The sequence below is a fragment of the Gallinula chloropus genome (genome assembly GCF_964237585.1).
Source record: "Gallinula chloropus genome assembly, chromosome: 25".
Lineage (NCBI taxonomy): Eukaryota > Metazoa > Chordata > Aves > Gruiformes > Rallidae > Gallinula > Gallinula chloropus.
In genome coordinates, this window is record NC_140110.1 from 5,258,898 (window position 1) to 5,271,628 (window position 12,731).

General features: G+C 50.6%; 1 protein-coding gene across 1 annotated transcript; it reads right to left on the minus strand.

Annotated features, from left to right (window-relative positions):
- Positions 1-6,291: 6,291 nt before the first annotated feature.
- LOC311200812 (olfactory receptor 14C36-like) lies at positions 6,292-7,218 on the minus strand (the record flags this gene model as incomplete). The annotated part of the gene is made up of 1 exon (XM_084275117.1): positions 6,292-7,218. The coding sequence occupies one exon, from the start codon at positions 7,216-7,218 to the stop codon at positions 6,292-6,294; it is 927 nt and encodes a 308-aa protein (XP_084131243.1).
- Positions 7,219-12,731: the final 5,513 nt, after the last annotated feature.

Consider the following 12,731-nt stretch of genomic DNA (forward strand, 5'->3'; position numbering starts at 1 on the left):
CCAGAGCCTTCCCCTCATCCAATAAGCAGCAGGTCACCTTGTCATAGAAGGAGGTAAGTCTGGTCAAGCACAGTCTGACTTTCCTAAACCCATGCTGACAGGGCCTGATGGCCAGAGTGTCCTGCATGTGCTGCATGATGGTACTCAAGATGATTAGTTCCATTCCCTTCCCCAGCACTCAGGTCAGGCTGACAGGCCTGTAGTTCCCTGGGTCCTCCTTCTGTCCCTTCTTGTAGATGGGTGTCACATGTGCCAGCTTCCAGTCAGGTGGAACCACCCTGGTCAGCCAGGACTGCTGGTTAATAAGGCAAAGTAGCTTGATGAGCAAATCCACCCCCCACCCCCCCCCCCCCCCCCCAGTGCTTTTGGGTGTATCCCATCCAAGCCCATCAACTTCTGCAGATATAAGTGGCTGGGCAGGTCAGTAACCAATTCTCCTAGGATTATGGGGGCTTCCATCTACCTCCCATCCCCATCTTTCCACTCAGGGGTCTTGGTATCAGGAGACAACTGACCATGCTGCTATTGATTGAGGCAAAAAAAGGCATTAAGTTCATCAGCTCTTTCTTTATCCTCCATCACAGTGGTTCCCCCGAGATCCAACGTGTGGGAGATTCTATTTTTAATACTTAATAGATTCTATTTTTTAATTCCTTAAGTACAATATCAAAAGGAGGGACAGAAAGAATATCCCACCTTTATTATAGGTCAGAAACAGAAGTTACAAGGGCTGTAAAAGCCTCCTGAACTGAAATCCCCCCAGGTAACCCACTAGCAGCCCAGTAACCTTGGGGGTCAGGGCGTTCCTAGTCAAGAGAATGGTCCTAAGAGTGCCTCACATCAGTTTTGGGTTCTACTAGGTTCCCCCTTTGATATTTCTAAACATACAGCAATAGCTCCCAAGTAAATCTATGAAGGCTGAACGATGTTCCCGGGCTGAAACCACTCCAGGTAGCCCACAAGCAGCACTGGTAACCTTGGGGTGAATGGAATTCCCAGCCAAGGGAATGGTCCTGTAACACCAGACATCATTTTCTGGCTCTACCAGTGTCCACAGTCAAGAAGTGCTAAACGTCCAGCAATAACTTCCAAACAAAAGGTTTGAGAGCTGAAATATCTTGTAAGCTTGAAACCTCCCCTGGTAGGAGGAGCAAAAGCAGCCCCAGTAAATTTAGGACTCAGAGCTTTCATAGCTGAGAGAACAGTCCTAAGAGTGTGTGATGTCCTTTCTGGGCTCTACAAGCATCCAACTTTGAAAAATGCCAAACGTCCAGTAAGAGCTCCAAACAAAAGGTGTGAGGGAGGAAAGAATTTTCTGGCAGGAAATCTCCCCAGGGAGCCAGCAGAGAGCACCAGTAACCTTGGGGCTCAGGCCCCCCTTCATAGGTGAAGGAACAGTCCTAAGATTGCCTGACTCCATTGTCAGGCTCTACAAGCGTCCACCTGTGAAACTGATAAATGTCCAGTAACAGCTCCCAAACAAATTGATGGGAGGTCTGGAAAAGGTTTTGTGGTCTGAAACCTCCCCAGGTAGTAAAGTAGCACAACAAGAAACCTTGAGGGCCAGGGCATTCCTAGCCCAGGCAACGGTCCTAAGAGTGCCTGACGTCATTTTTCAATCTACCAGCAACAACCTCTAAAACTGCTAAACCTCCAGCAAGAGGTGCCAAAGAAAAGGAGTGGAGGCTTGAAGATATTCCTGGCCTGAAACATCCCCAGCTCTCCCACTAACTGTGCCTGAGGTAGTTTTCCAGCTCTACCAGAAAAAGGTTCAAAAATTCTAACAACCCAGCAAGAGCACCCGAGCACAAGTTGCAAGAGATGAAGGATCTCCCTGGCCTGAACCCTCCTTAGGTTGTGCACTGGGAGCACCAGTAAAGCTGACCCCCTTCACACGCTGCTTGGCCATAGCAGCAGCTGAGGAGAGAGATTTCATGGTTATTAAACTGTGTCATGTTGAACTGCTGTTTGTGGTCAGAGAAATCTGTCTGTGCCTGTGAGCACAGATGATGCCAGGAAAAGTGTTGGGAGTCCCAGGAGGCCAGTGAGGGACCTGCTGGTCTTGGGGAAGAGCAAGGTTCTCCAGACAGGGTTGGATCTCAAGAGACTGCTTTTCCTGCCTGTCCAGAACTATTTAGGAGACCTCTGTACAAACATCCACTGTAGAATGCTGCTAAAACCTCTTCCATGGACTGAAAAATGACAGAAACAATTTTTTTTCTGTATGAAAAAACCCTCCATTGTGAAATTCCTTCAAAATTTTCATCACCCAATTAAAACCTCTCTAATTACTTATACAAGTCTTAATTTTTTAGAGGAAATTACCTGAGGAGATATACTTGTAAGGGCTTTCTGGATGTTATTGAGCCTCATGGAGTCTCTGGTGAGACCAGAGACTTCAGCTACAAAGAAGAGACTGAAGAAACCTCTCAAGAAGTTCAAGTCAGGAGTAATGCCCAAAGTACCTTGAAGCACCAACAGGCCCCACTGGGAGCCATTCCTGACAAAGCCTCCCCAGGGGCTCGTTAGAGGAGACAACTGGAGGCCATGAGGACAAACACAGGCAAAGCACAGGCAGCTCTGATGCTGAGGACACCCTGGCTTGGTCTGATGAAGCAGAAATGCCAAGTGCTGACCCCCAGCCCCTGGACTGGGAGATCCTGACCCTCACCTGTGTCTCAGGGCTCTTCCTTGGGATGTGGGCAGTGTGACACCAAGGGAAGGACAGGGGTATGACACATGGAGGCCTCCCCTGGGGTGGGTGCAAGGAGGCAACCATGCTCCATGGCCATGAGGACAATGTGCCTCCTCTGCGGCCTCTGTGGCAGGGACATCAGCCACAGCCAAGGGGGCAAAGACCTATCAGGTACTTGTAGCCTGAATGGCACCCTTGGCCATCTACACCACAGCCCGTGCCACACTGCCTCACACCCCTGTACCTGGTTCTGTGTAGGCTGCAGGGATGCAACACGCTTTCCCACCTCATTGTCACCTAACAATGTCCCTGCCTGTACTGCTGTCTCTCCCTCCTCGCCAGCAGTTCCCACAAGCACAAACCCACCAGCCCATCCACACTTCCTCCCAGTGACTTCTTGCACCACAGCACTACCCTCAGAATGACATTTCTTTATCCTCATGTCCACCCTGGCCTTCAGAGCCATCGGTTCACATGGACTTCCTTTCTTATGTTCTTTCTCTGTAGCACAAAGAGGGCTTCCCTCAGCCTCCCCTTCCCCAGGCTAAAGAAGCCCGGGTCTCTTGGTAGACTTTCCCTGACCACATACATGTTCCTCCTCATTCCTCCAGACTGGGAAGCCCCACACTGGGACTGACTGCTCCAGAGGTGGCATCACCAGTGCTGAGTCCAGATGGACCAGAAGGGCCCTTGTCTGTGCAGCCACATTCCTCCCAGTGCAGCCCAATGTGCTCATGGCCACATCCCTGTTCAGCACCTCTGACTGCTATGGCAGCCCCTGCAAGGCCCAAATTCTTCTCCTTGTGGCCGGTTCTCCACCCATCATGTCTGAGCTGCCTTGATGTGGGGGTGTTGTGCTGGAACCTTTTCTCATGGTTTCACCCCAGCAGAGAGCCAAGCACCACGCAGCCGTGGAGGGAAAAGGAAACCAAAAACCCCTAAACCTCATGGGCTGGGATAGGGACAGTTTACTGGGACAGCAGAGAGAGAGAAACAACAACAACAGGATTTTGTAGCAAAATACACACAACTGATGATGCACCATGCAGTTTGTCACAGAACCCCACAGTTCTGGCCACAGCCGTCCCAATAACACGTGTGTCCTGGAGCTGAGTTCTCCTGCCTGCACCACACTTCTTTATGCTGATCATGGTGTAATTTGAATGGAATATGCTTTTTTGGACAGTTTGGGTCACCTGTCCTCGCTGTGTCCCCTCCCAGCTCCCTGGGTTCCCCCCACCTTCTGTTGTATGAACAACAGAAAAGACTGATTGCTTGGACACATCTAAAGCCTCCCAGTTACCAGCACTGCTCTCATCCTAACACCCAAACGTGGCACCACATGGGCTGCTAGAAAGAAAGTCTAATGTATTCCTCCCAAAATTAGGCCACCTTTCTTGACAACAAGTGCACCACAATGGTGGGCTCACTCCTGTGCCCTTCCAGGCACTTGTGCACTCCCAGTTGACTCATTTCAGGAGCAGAACTAGAAAAAAGGCCTTGATGCTGTGCAAGCACTGCTCAGCAAGGAACACACATATTTATTTAGACTTTATGGCTTACAAATCCAAACACCAGAACTATGGGTCCACCAACATGAGAATTAATTCCAGAAGCAGAGAAAATATGGGCAGGAGGAGGAGATCTCTTCTGCTTGGAAATCTTCCTGATGTTCCTGTTCATCCAGGTCCATTTGAAGGGAAGCTCCATTTTACTAATGGTTCACATGTGCTTGCTGATGGCTCCTTAACTTACGGTGCTTTTAACAAAATGACATCAATAGGTGCTAAAGAACCTGGGACTCTATTGCTGATTGTTCAGCATGTTTGAAAGTGAACAATGTTATAGCCTGAAAATGACATTTTTAGGGCTGTTCCCATGGCTGGGAATACCCTGAACCCCAAGGTTAATGGGGCTGTTAGTGGGTTACCTGGGGAGGTTTCTGGCCAGAAACCTTTTTCCACCCTCGCACCTTTTGCCATGGAGCTGGTGCTGGACATTGAGCAGTGTCACAGGTGGACACTGTTGAAGCTGGAAAATTATGTTGGGCAGAGTTACATCCACTCCCATGGCTACAAAAGCCCTGACCCCCATGTTCCTGGAGCTGTTAGTGGGATACCTGGGGATATGTAAGGCCATGAACACCTTTCATCCCTCACACCTTTAGTTTGGGATGTATTGCTGGCATTTAGCAGGTTCAAAGTTGGACACTGGTATGGCCAGAAATGACATCGAGCAATGTTAGGACCCTTCTTTTGTCTCTGAACACTCTGAGCCCTAAGGTACTGGAGCTGCCAGTGGTCTACCTAGGCAGGTTTCAGGCCAGGAGAATCTTTCATCCCTGACATGTTTGTTAGGGATCTCTTGCTGTTTGTTTAGCAGTTTGAAGGTGTATGTGGATATAGCCCCAAAATGACATCAGACTGTGCCCTTTCTAAAGAAAACCTTGAGCCCCAGGGTTACGGGGGCTACTAGTGGGATACCCAGGAAGTTGAAGGTCAGAAACATCTTTCACACCTGAAATTTTGTCTTTGGGATTTATAGCTTGACATTTAATGTTTTTGAAGGTGGACACTGTTAGAGCTGGAAAAAGACATCAGGCAAATTTCATACCATTGCATTGTCTATGAAAACCCTGTGCCCCATGGTTACTGGGGCTGCTAGTGGGCTACAAGGGGAGTTTTCAGGCCAATAAGAATTTTATGCCCTTGCATGTTATGTTTGAGGTTTCAGCTTTACATTTAGTGTGTCAGTGTTGGATGCTGGGAGATCCCGTAAATGTCCACAGGCATGTTAGGATGATTCCCTAGGAAAGGAAAGCCCTGAGCCCTAAGCCAACTTGGGCTGCTAGTGAGCTACCTAGATAGGTTTCAGTCCAGGAACAACTTTCAGCACCTGGGCAAGGGAGAGAAAGGCTTCTCTTGACCTACTGAACACACCCCTTCAAATACACCCCAGGATGCCATTGCCCTTCTTAGCCAGGAGGGCACATTGCTGGCTCATGTTCATCCTGCAGCCTATGAATGGGGTCAGCTTTCAGAGGAGATTCTCTCCAAAACAAGTTTTGTTCAGATACATAGAAAGGTCACTTATCAACACACTGAACTTCCGATAGGCATCTGAAAGACGGGAAGTTTCCAAGTCTCTGAAGACACTGGAGAGCTGAGCAGCATCGAAATGACCAAAGAGCAAGCAGAGGTGGAAACCTGCTTAGAAAAGTGAAGTGCATACATGTATCTAGGGTACTGAGAAGACAAAACAACCAGCAAAATTCATACTAAATACAGACTGGTCCTAATGTGAGTTCCATGGCCAGTGATATGCCAAAGATGAGCTCCTTAGAAACATCCAATCCTCAGTTTCCACATGGCATCCACATGGCAGATGTGATGCAAAGAGAGTTCAGCCCATCGTTACCCAGCGTGTGGGTCACACTGTATCAGCAATGGGATGAACGTGGGCCATCATATTCCAGTTTAAATAAACTAGAGGGAAACAAAGACACAGGAACTAAAACCCATACTAAATAGAGACTGGTCCTAATGTGAGTTACACGGTCAGTGATAAGCAGAAGAAGATGAGCAGTTCGTTGTTGCTTAGAAACATCCAGTCATCAGTTTCCATATGGCATCCTTGAGCTCCTGGTTCCTCATGCTGTAGATGAGGGGGTTCACTGCTGGTGGAACCACCGAGTAAAGAAATGACAATACCAGGTCCACAAATAGGGAGGAGATGGAGGGGGGCTTCAGGTAGGCAAAGAAGGCAGTGCTGACAAACAAGGAGACCACAGCCAGGTGAGGGAGGCAGGTGGAAAAGGCTTTGTGCCGTCCCTGCTGCGAGGGGATCCTCAGCACAGCCCTGAAGATCTGCACATAGGACACCACAATGAACACAAAACACCCAAAACCAGAACAAGCACCGACCACAATGAGTCCAGTTTCCCTGAGGTAGGCATCTGAGCAGGAGAGCTTGAGGATCTGGGGGATTTCACAGAAGAACTGGTCAACAGCATTGCCATGGCAGAGGGGCAGTGAAAATGTGTTGGCTGTGTGCAGCACAGCATGGAGAAACCCACTGGCCCAGGCAGCTGCTGCCATGTGGACACAAGCTCTGCTGCCCAGGAGGGTCCCGTAGTGCAGGGGGTGGCAGATGGCAACGTACCGGTCATAGGCCATGACAGTCAGAAGACAGTACTCTGTGGAGATAAAAAAGGAAAAGAAAAAGAGTTGAGCCACACATCCTGTGTAGGAAATGGCCCTGGTGTCCCACAAGGAATTGGACATGGATTTGGGAACAGTGGTGGAGATGAAGCCAAGGTCAGTAACAGCGAGGTTGAGGAGGAAGAAGTACATGGGGGTGTGGAGGTGGTGGTCACAGGCTATGGTGATGATGATGAGGCAGTTGCCCAGGAGAGCAGCCAGGTAGATGCCCAGGAAGAGGCAGAAGTGCAGGAGCTGCAGCTCCCGTGTATCTGCAAAGGGCAGGAGGAGGAACTGGCTGATGGAGCTGCTGCTGTTGAACATCTGCTGCTGTCAAGTGTGGAGACCTGTCCAAGGAGGAAAAAGGTAGTGAGAAGTTAGGGAACTCTACTTTGATCAAAACAGTTTCCAATTCTCACTGATTCTCTGTATTCAGGAAGACATTTGTCTGGTCCATTTTGGGAGGACTGCTTTGTGCTGGCTTGAGTGTGCCACTGCTGGGAGAAGGGTTGGCTGTGGGCTCTGGAGAACTCAGTCCTGCCTGGCAGAAGTCAGTAAATAGAAGGATGGTGTGATCTCAGACTAAATCCCCTGTGGATAGGAATGAGCTTTTCAGCACTGTCACTCCAATTTCACCAAGGGCAGAGCAGAGCTTTGGAGCTTTGATTTTCTCCTGACTGAGAGCTGAGGAATCCAGTCTCGCAGGGCAGAGCTCCAAAGCCCTCCTGCGGTCTCATCCTACCCAAAGAGTATCTCAGCTCCCTGTTCCCAGCCAGGGACACACAGGGCTCAGTGCAGCTGCCCACACACAGGTGATGAGTGGCATTGCCATGGCCTCTGTGCCGAGATGTCTCCTGCATGGGGCTCCTCTCTGGGGCACAAGAGTCCCTGGGAGAGCGGTGCCATTGTGGGGGGCAGCTGCAGCCCAGCAGGAGCTGCCTGGAAAACCTCAGTCCTACAGATGGGGGTCCTGAAGTGAGGGTCAGCTCAGTGCCAGCCCCACCAATGGACGTGCTCAAAGCCCCAGGTAATGGTGAGAGAAAGGCAGCAAGGACAGGAGGGGATACAGCAGGAAATGCTGCAGCAAAAGCTTTAGGCTCAGGAACAGACAGACAGGCACTCAGAGGTTTCTCCTCACTGCTGGTTTGGCTGCCAAGGAGAACACTCAGCCTGAAACCCAGTAACTCTGGGTGCAGAGTCTGTGCTGGGTGGCAGAAACCAGGGGGTGGGTGTCGGAAAGTGTCAGGGAGGTTCCAAATCCCCACTGCCAGGGCATTTCTGGGAGCAGCTCCTACTCCCTCCCTGACAATGCCCCTGCTGCCTGGAGCTGTCCCTGCAGATCCTTCTCTTTGCCCTTCTCACCTCCTGCTCTGTGCTCACAGACCTCATCCAACCTGCCCTGTGCTCAGCTCTGCTCTGCAGACCCCTCCTGGCATCAGGGCACTGCCCCAGGGAACCTCTGTGTGTGCAGGGCTCAGCCCACGCTCCAACATCTTCATGAGAATCAAGTTTTCACTGCATATTCTCAAGGGGAGAAATGAGTTCTCATCTACCACACTCAGCACAGCCCCCAGGAGAGGAAAAGTCAAAGCAAAGACTCTGCCTTTGGAGAAATATTCTCTTTGGCATTTCTCAAGGATCAGCTCTGGCTGGGAGCAAAGCTGACCCAGGCAGCACTTTCTTACAGCAGAAGGACCTTACGTTGCCCTTCCCTGGGTCACTACTTTAACCCAGAGGTGCTGTCTATATCCCTGTGGAAAGCCCAGCAGGCAGGCTGAGTGCTGACCCTGGCAGCAGCACAGTCCCTGCCCCAGCACACAGACCCTGGGATAAAAGGACCCAGCTCACAAGGACAGCCCTGGGCATCCCTCATCATGCCCAGGAGAAGACAGCTGTCCTGCCCTGTCCCTCTGATGGGGCAGAAGGGCATCCTTTCCAGGAAGAACATTCAGGTCTGTCCTCCTGACAGACCCCACACACTGTCCCATGTCCCTGCTTTAGGAGATCCCTCCAGGAACAGAACCTGCATTGCTCTGCACCCACAGACATACCACTGACATACTCACAGGTAGAGTGCTGAGGATATTTCTCCTCCAGTGACCTCTCAGCATCTGTCAGCTCTCTCAACCTCTCAGGTCTCCCCTTGATGCCTACTGGCAGTGTCCCCAGCCCTGTGCGCTTGGCAGAGGAGCTACTCTGTGGCAGAGCTGTCCCTCATCATTGCTGTAATGTTTCATCAGCTCCCACTGTCCCAGGAGTCCAGCCCAGCTACAGCAGAGGAGCAGGTGAAGGTGTCACATACTCCTCAGCTCCTCTGAGGTATTCCTGCATCTCCAGGGAACCAACTTGGAAAGACACTGAAGTCCTCCCTGCCATCTGCTCTCTAGGCTGGGGAGAAATCCTTCTGTCCAGCAGAGTCCTTTCTCCTCATCAAACACGAGCTGGGCAGAAGAATCACTTTTTCTTGTCTCCACATGAGACAGGACCCACAGAAGATGACGGGAAGGGGACTCTTTCCCCTTGGGGAGGGTAAAATGTATGACAAGTGACTAGATGCACCTCATCCTTGCTTTGCAGTCCAGGGGCTGAAAGGGGATGCAGCTTGGGCACATGGCTGCCCCAATCCAACCAAAGCTGGGATTCTTCTTGCCACAGTTCCAGTGGGCACAAAAGAGGCACCTGCTTCCTGGGAGCTGCTGGTCCCAGCTCTCATGGGAATTAATGGGGGGTGGAGGCCAAGAAGGAGGTGTTCAAACACCAACACCTGGTGAAACCTGAGGGGCCAGAGGTGCTCCAAGAGACGTGCAGGGAGATCCAAGAACAGAACGTTAGGAGTTGGAAGGGACCTCAAAAGATCATCTAGTCCAACCCCCCTAACAGAGCAGGATCACCTGGACTAAACCACACAGGAACACATCCAGGTGGGTGTGAATTCTCCAGAGGAGGAGACTCCACAACCTCTCTGGGCAGTCTGTCCCAGGGCTCTGGCACCCTCACAGTGAAAGAGTTTCTCCTGACATTCACATGGAACTTCTTCTGCTCCAGCTTTTACCCATTGACCTGAATAAGGCCACCCCTCAGCCTCCTCTTCTCCAAGCTAACGAGGCCCAGCTCCCTCAGCTCAGAGGAACTGGCCAGCATTGCCCCTCTGCAGAAAGAGGACCAGCTCAGAGGACATTGGGACAGGCTCCTGGAATGGCTGCATGTGAAACGTGGCCAGGCAGGATCCAAGGATTCCCACAGGGAGGCACATGCCAGGGGGTGGCCTGTCACTGGGAAGCTTGCCCCACCTGGCTCTGGGCCTGTGAACAATGCTGCCTGCGGCTAGAGCGGCACCCCATGGAAGAGACCCCCCTCCAGCTGAGAGAGAAAAAGACCCTTTGGGAGGCCTGGCAAATCGACTCTATTGGAGCCCTTGGGAAGGCGGAGGGGAAACAAGAGTATTAGTGGGAGTGGAAATCATTTCTGGCCTAGTCCAAGCCGAGGCATTTCCAGGAGCAGCAGGAGAACAGCCAGGGCGGGCCCTGACCAATTGGTTTCGCTTTCTGCCAACCCCCAGTCTGTTCAGTCAGCCCAGGGCAGTCATTTCACTGCTGCCAAGGGGCAGGAGTGGGCCAAGGAAGGAGGAGGCAGGTGGGGATTTCACCCCCCGTTTTACCCCCAAGCTAATGGGATAGTGGGGAGAACTAATGGCCTTTTGAAAGGGTTTTTAAAAGCTCACAAGCCACACTGGGCAGAACGACTCTGGGATGCAGTTCCCCAAGTCAGTGATTGCTGGGGAAGAAAGGGATGTCCCGACTCAATGCCTTTTGACCCAAACCCCAAACTTAATCCCCAAACCCCACACTCCCAGCACCCCAGAAAAGCCATTTTCTCTCCTGCTCTGCCAGTAGAAAATGCCGACCATTGAGACCATTCCCCTTGTACAGGCTGAGCCCCTCAACAAATACGCTTGGAAAGCAAAAGATGCCCATGGGAAGGAACACAAAGTCAATACAAGGTGGATTATTCCATCCTTCTAATAACAATCTACGACCAGTCCCTTAATACAAACTGAGTCTGGGTTTTTCTCTTTTCCAGATGGAATCTCTGACACCTGCTTGAAGGAATAGATGAAGCTGTTAATTGTCTGTATAGTTTAGTTAATAACTGCTTTGTTAATATTTATAGGACGTTTATCAGAGTATCACAAACATTGTTTTGGTCAACCATTCTCACCACCTTTAATATCTGGGGAAATGTTTGTGCCCCCCTCTTCAGCCTGGGGTGGCAAAATGGATTTATAACTTTAGGCCAGCAGGTGCCCAACGCTTTTAACCTGACAAATTTTTGGGGATGTGGGAGCCCTTCAGGATTTAAAGACTGGCCGTGGACGTTGAAACAATATCCCCAAAATGGCTCCTGAGTGATCTAAGTGACATAACCATTGGTCATGATTCATTCTGTTGGAATGAGGAAACAAATCTATGGAAAACCCCAGTTCCAGAAAAGGGGGAATATTGTCTGAATCGGAATGACAACAATGGAGGTTTTGTGGGTCACAGTGTGTGTGATTGGACCTTCAGGTGTGGAAATCCTTGTATCTTCCTTGGGTGTCGACCCATTAATTGTTCAGCTGTCCTGGTTCTGGCCAGGCCAGGGTTAACCTCCCCAGTCAGCCATCACAGGTGATCTGAGTTAGCCCAGGTGAGCTGAGTTGGCCCAGGCTGTTTTCCACTCCACCTGTGCTTCTTCCAAGCACAGTATAGGTGCATCCCTTTGAGTAAGAAATCGGGAAGGAGAGGTAGAAGACCTGCGTGGATAAGCAGGGAGCTTTTAAGTAAACTCAAAGGGAAGCAGAAGACCTATAAACTGTGGAAACAGGGTCTGGGATCATGGGATGAATATAAGGATGTTGCCAGGGCCTGCAGGGATGCAACTAGGAGGGCTAAAGCCTGCTTAGAAATTAAGCTGGCAAGGGACATAAAAGATAATAAAAAGAGTTTTTTCAGGTATGTGAATAGTAAAAGGATAACCAGGGATAATGTAGGTCCCTTGTTGAATGAGGCGGGTGTCTTGGTAATGGGAGATAATGAGAAGGTGGAGATACTGAATGCCTTCTTTGCCTCGGTCTTTACTCCGAAGGCTTCTCGGGACCCACAGATACCAGACGAAAGTAGCAGTGGTTGGGGAATGAACGGCTCACCTCTAGTTGAGGTAGGGGTAGTCCAGGAGCGACTCAAAGGATTGGATGCACACAAATCCATGGGTCCAGATGGGATACACCCACGTGTGCTGAGAGAACTGGCGGAGGTGATTGCGGAGCCACTCTATATATCTTCAATAGGTCCTGGACTACAGGAGAAGTGCCTGAAGATTGGAGAATAGCCAATGTGACTCCAGTCTTTAAAAAAGGCAAGAAGGAGGATCCCAGTAACTACAGGCCAGTCAGCCTCACTTCTGTCCCTGGAAAGGTGATGGAACAGTTTGTTTTGGATGCCATCTCCAAACAACTGGAAGAGAAGAAGGTTATGAGGAGTAGTCAGCATGGATTCACCAAGGGGAAATCGTGCTCGACCAATCTCATAGCCTTCTATGATGTCATCACCAACTGGGTGGACGGAGGGAGAGCAGTGGATGTCGTCTACCTTGACTTTAGCAAAGCTTTCGATACTGTCTCCCACGACATCCTGATAGAGAAGCTGAGGGAACAAGGGTTAGATGAGTGGACAGTGAGGTGGGTCGAGAACTGGCTGTCGGACCGGGCTCAGAGGGTCGTGATCAGTGGAGTAGAATCTGAATGGAGGCCTGTGACTAGCGGTGTTCCCCAGGGCTCGGTGTTGGGTCCAGTCCTGTTT